This window comes from Battus philenor, unplaced genomic scaffold (assembly GCF_028537555.1).
Source record: "Battus philenor isolate CCGP_79_NKW_IND1 unplaced genomic scaffold, ilBatPhil1.0.hap1 SCAF_4, whole genome shotgun sequence".
In the NCBI taxonomy this organism is placed as follows: Eukaryota; Metazoa; Arthropoda; class Insecta; order Lepidoptera; family Papilionidae; genus Battus; species Battus philenor.
The window spans coordinates 9,201,525-9,207,327 of NW_027181704.1; the positions used below are offsets into that span (position 1 = coordinate 9,201,525).

At 29.7% G+C, this 5,803-nt stretch overlaps 1 protein-coding gene across 1 annotated transcript; it reads right to left on the reverse strand.

Annotated features, from left to right (window-relative positions):
- Positions 1 to 561: 561 nt before the first annotated feature.
- On the reverse strand, positions 562 to 5,537 carry LOC137929051 (cytochrome P450 4d2-like). The gene is made up of 10 exons (XM_068772110.1): positions 5,143 to 5,537; positions 3,587 to 3,696; positions 3,141 to 3,234; positions 2,536 to 2,721; positions 2,368 to 2,437; positions 2,160 to 2,286; positions 1,839 to 2,051; positions 1,493 to 1,736; positions 1,096 to 1,263; positions 562 to 1,015 (listed from the first exon to the last, which is right to left on the reverse strand). The coding sequence occupies exons 1-10, from the start codon at positions 5,303 to 5,305 to the stop codon at positions 849 to 851; spliced, it is 1,542 nt and encodes a 513-aa protein (XP_068628211.1). The 5' UTR covers positions 5,306 to 5,537; the 3' UTR covers positions 562 to 848.
- Between the last annotated feature and the right edge of the window lie 266 nt (positions 5,538 to 5,803).

The following is a 5,803-nucleotide window of genomic DNA, read 5'->3' on the forward strand; positions in this document are numbered from 1 at the left end:
GGAAGCTACGTCAAACATCACAAACATTTTCTCATCCAAAATACCGTAATATCTGACGATAAAGGTCTACGAATGATGACGTGAGGATCCGAGATTTGTTGCTTATGATAAGTCTCAAAGGAGGTGCAAGATCACCCAGAGAGCAGTGAAAAAGGCTGTGTTCGGATTCTAACCGCAGGGTTGGAATCAGAAATGAGAAGATTCGAAGAAGAACCTAGGTCACCGATGTGGCTTGAAGAAATGATTGCCTGAACTGGCAATGGGCAAATCTCTCTTGCGACCGATGGCCGTTGTGGCCAAAACATTCTCAAGTGGCGATCACGAGCCAATAAACGCGGCGTGGGTCGGTCTCCACTAGGCGCACTGACGACATAGTTAAAAGCGCGGGCAGTGGCTGGATCCTATCATCGTGCAACATGACCAAATCTGTGCAGATTTACGAAAGTATTAAGATTAAAAATGAAAAGAGGGGTTCTATTTCTTAACTATGATGTAAGGAAAATATGGCAATGTACAATAAATAGGTAAATAAACAATCTAACAATTTTGCGAACTTTTTTATTTTTTTCTACAGATCTTTCCAGTAAATAAATACTAATTACATTATGAATACACATAATTTGTTCCATTCAAATCTAAAGCTAAACACGTACGTAACAGCAAGTTTGTATCGTGTTATTTTATAAATATTATAATTAATAATAAGTAACGTATATGTATTTCTTCCTAAAATAAGTTAATGTGATGATTGATTCTTATAACTCCTTGCATAGTATAATCGTGTTTTGGTAATGATAAATGTGATATGTACATCCATCGATAGTCTTGTAATGTTAATTTGCTTAAACTTAACAATGCTCCCTTTTCTTTAATCTCAATTGTATACCATTTTCAGATTCTGTTACTATTCTATATTTAAATTGTGGCTCGGTGCCAGGTTCACCGGGTAAGATTTCGTATCTTCGTAATATATTTGAAAGTGTTGCTTTCATAGCTACCCAGGCATACCGGAAACCTAAACAAACAAATTTATTGTTTGTTAAATAGTAATAAAATATTATAATATGTTAAATTATTTAAAATTGTTCAACATACCGATGCAATTTCTTGGCCCGGCGCTAAACGGTACAAAAGCAAATTGATGAATGTTGCTTAGAAATCTTTCTGGTTTATATTTTTCAGGTTCAGGGAATGTTTTTGAATCAGCGGACATTGCCTCAAAAAATAAAATTACTGAACTTCCAGCCGGAGCAATTCTACCATCTAAAACAAAGTTATTAATATAAATAACATAAATTATGTTAATATTATTTTACTTACGCATGTAATTAAAAAAAACAACAATTATAAACATACATTTTCTGTAATGTAAATATATAAGGTAATGTAAATATATAAGGTATTGTAAATATATAAGGTATTGTAAATATATAGTACATCGAAATATCATTAATAATGAAAATACAACAACTTTAATCTTATAGTAAGTTACCTTTAAACTCCAGATCGTTTTTAAGTTGTCTTCCAATTTTAGTCACTGTGGGTATAACACGGATACTTTCCTTTATAACAGCTTCAAGATATTTCATTTCACTTAAATCGTTGTTAGTGGGTTTCCTAGTAATATCGTTGTTGAATACCGATAGTTGCTCTTCATAAACTCTTTTCTGTATTTCTGGATATTTGGCTAGGCAATATAGCGTGTGACTCATAGTCATTGTTGTTGTGTAATGACCCTATTAACAACAAACTACTTTAAAACTTTTTTATGAAATATAATCATAAACAAGCTTATGAGCATTTCAAATATTAACAATTCGTTATTTAAACCAACGTACCGTAAAACATACGAGACTGATTTCCTCATTTATGACATCGTCAGGAATGGATTCTCCGTTAATAGATTTACTAAGGATGAATTTATCTAAAAGGCATACGTCGTCCGCGAACTTTTCGGAAATAATTTTATCTATTTCGATGTCAACATTTTTGTTGTTACTTTTTGTATCATCGATGACTTTTTGTAATATTTTTCTTCTTTTCGCAATTATCTGAAAAACCAGACCATATACTACATATTTAATGTACTTCTTTATTTATCTCGCCCACAAATTTTGTACAACATAGTAAAAAAAGAAAAGTATTGACACGTTTATTACCTCTGTGCTTTGATCCCGAATCGTCTTTATTATAGCCTTCATTTCTCTGTAGTAAGGTGTGAGGACAAATAAGGGACGGAAATTCCTCCAGTAGGAAAAATAGTTGATGGTTATAATGTTAACAACTCTATAAGAAAAAAAAAACAAAATTACACGACCGTCTCATTTCATATTTGATCAAGTATCTATGAAAGGTCAATAAACTCACTTTCTACTAGCTTCTAAATAAGCATGATCCGGATCATCGAGTAAATGAAAATTAACGCCCATAAGTGAATCTGTAATAGATAATTATCAATATTGATGAATAATGTACATTTTTTTTGTATTTTATATTATCTTTTACGCAGAACAGTTCAATTGTGTTTGTGCTTACCACATAATAAGTCAAACATGTATGGTCGCAAATAGCGGTATAGTTCGACACTTTTCATGCCCGCATGACTGTCGAGAATATTGAATAAATTCTCACAATAATTGTTTACGTCCGCTACCCTTTTCTCCAAAGTTTTGTATTGAAAACTTGGGTTCATTAGCTTACGAGTAGATCGCCATCTTTCTCCTGTTGAAAATGAGATAAACGTTCTTATTTAATCCGTAATATATAAAATAAATTAGACTTAATACGTTAATGAGATAAAAATTGGAAAAACATACACTTCAAACATAATTTTTATGAGTAAAATTAAAAATAATAAAAAAAGTTTTTTTTTATTCTTTTTTCTATTTAAAATTCTTTTTTCCTACAAAACTTTTAATTAGCAGAATTGATTGTTGAACGAGATGATTATGAATAGATATCAATAAATACAATTTAGTTTCAGCACAACTAATCAAACAGAAACAATTGTTATAAAAGCCAATAATAATCAATAAACTTAAAAGCAAAATTACTTAAAATGTTTCATTTAGTTTTTTTAATTAAATATTGATTATAAAATACCTGCAAGATAATTTTGATAATCATGTCCAGTTACTTACCTTCTGACGTTGATAATGAATTTCCGAAAAACGGCATCATTGCCATGTTGCGTTCCAGTGGTTTTGCAAGTTCTGTGTGACTACTTAAAATTGTCTGGAATCACAGAAAAGGTGATATTGCGTAAACAACTTTTTCTGAGATAAGAGATAACGAGATAATGAGGGCCAAAGACCTTGTATGTAATAAAAAAATAATTACGACTTTATATCATTTATTGACATTATTTCTTGTTTCTATTTTGATTAAATTAATTAACCGTAATATTTTTAAAGTTCATTACGTCCAGGTTATCGTTAAACTTTTTTATGTTTAAAATCCAAATAATGTTATTTGTTTGACACAATACAAAAAAATCGTAAGGATAATTTGATGTACGTGTTAATTACTAGTGCCAAGAAAAAAGATAACACGTTAAGTTTAATTGTAAATATTGTTTAAATCTTACCCCAACATCATTTGCATCAGATAGGAGTATCCACTCTTCACTTCCTACAGTTAAACGGAAATTACCTTCGCCGTATTTTCTCCACATGTCCATTAATTTATGAGAAGCCTCTGCAAAGGAAATTTTAGTTTGCATTACCATATTTTAAGCAGTTCCTACATTATATTATTTCAGCAATCACGTACTTTTTTAAGTCTTATGTACTAAATACCCAGTGTTTTTTCTTTGACGATCTCATTACATTTAATCAGACAAAGAACAGTGCAATAACCAGATTTTTTGTTAGTCTCATTCGTATCATGAAAAACGTAAAAAATATATAAACACTGTACAGTTTTTCAGTGCAATATGTAAAAATAAAACATATAGCTTCCTATTGCAGATTAAATACTGCCTCAAATTGTTGATTCACATTACGTTACAAACGTATGTAAACACAGCGTAATAAATATTATTTATTATCTATACATTGTAAATAATTTCGTACATAATAGTTACATTTTTATTAACATGGTTAACACCACAATGTTTTTGAAACACCGGATATAAAAATATATAATTTTAATATTTTTGTGTATTTTTTATTTGTTTTTGTAATATTTTTATCTTTATACTAACAGATAAATACCTGTAATAAATGTTTAAAATTATCTATTATTACCTAATTTTCAACATTCATCAAAATCATATTTGTGTGAAAAAAATCTGGCTTAACTATATAATGGTCATTTCTAATAATTGATTCCAAATTTAGGGTTATCACGCGTTATTGGCATATACAACACGAACAAAGTACGCAGTTTCGGAGAAAAAGTGATTAGTTATATTATTTTTAACTTGATTTTACTGATTATGCCGGTTTTTAAACGTTTATATCTACTTATTGTTATTTATTATTTCTTATCGGCTTTACAACGTTTCCACTATTGAAATCTGATCTTCTTTTATAGAACGGATGGCTGAGTTTATGCACTGAGCGTCACAGAGGATAAGTTGAGGTTAAGCATACGGATTTTTGATGTGGTGTTTTATTACCAAGGTTTCCTAAATCTTTCAAATCCTACAACCGCAACTTAGTCTTTATTTGATTCGTAATGTACGTAGACGAGAGTGTAATGGCCTATTAATTACAATAGTGTTCTCGATTTTTTTACCCACCACACTAACAACACAATCGGAAACTGTTGCGTAATATTTTGATGAGAATACAGTACTTCCCCTATGTTACGCAGCATTTTATTTTAGATACTAGTCTAAACTACAATAGTTAATTGTAATTCAATGAAATTTTTTTATATGTATTGTATATATATACATATATATATATATACATACATATTATACTATATAACTAGCAAAAAAATAGCATGTTAACAAAAGCATGAATAACCAGTTTTGTACACTTTTTTTTTCTTTTGAAAATATGTGATTCATGAAATAGAAATTTTTTGTTATGGTATGTCATACAAAAGATACCTTTTTTATATACAATATATTAAATCTTAAATTAAATATGATTACGATACAATTCTCAGTAATAATTTGTAATTACGTACCATCTGCATCAAATCCAAGTTCCAAAACATTTCCTATCAGTGGTAAAGGACGGTTTCCGGGAAATTTGTTGAGATTTTTCCAGCTACGGGTTCTCTTTTTAAAAAAATCATGGATCATTACCAATACAAAAAGCACCACGACAAGCACAACTGCCAAAATCATTTTTATTCCTTAATCTCTTGAACTAGGTCTTAAGCCGTTATCTTAATCACTAGCTTGGCTTCAAGTTGTAGTACTATGTGATTGCTGAATATCTGTTGTCTCCAATTTATAATAATTTCGTATCGCAACTTTATCGGATTGAGTTATATCAGCACATTAGCATCATATTTTAGAATATGATTGCTATATTTCACTTTCAATTATATTACAATCTATTTTCTAAAAAACTGTGTGAGTAATTTTAAACTATTTGCCTAAAAGAAATATTACTTACACCATCTACACAACATTTATTATTATTTAAATACAATTGCTAAAATATGACGTTTTACTTATAATTGCAAATGATATTATTCTTTTACCAACAACACCAGAACGTTCAAATCGATAAAGACGTCAACACACAACTGATTTAACTTCATGAAAGTACACTTAATATAAAGGAAACGGTTTAAAGCCAAAGTTTCCTGCAATATGGGAAATCTAAGCTGATCTGAA

Coding starts and splice junctions, on each gene's coding strand:
- LOC137929051 (XM_068772110.1), bottom strand. CDS start 5,305: ATGATTTTGGCAGTTGTGCTTGTCGTGGTGCTTTTTGTATTGGTAATG. Junction 2,052..2,159: donor TTCGGGATCAAAGCACAGAG/GTAATAAACGTG, acceptor CTGGTTTTTCAG/ATAATTGCGAAAAGAAGAAA. Junction 1,016..1,095: donor CGGGCCAAGAAATTGCATCG/GTATGTTGAACA, acceptor TTGTTTGTTTAG/GTTTCCGGTATGCCTGGGTA.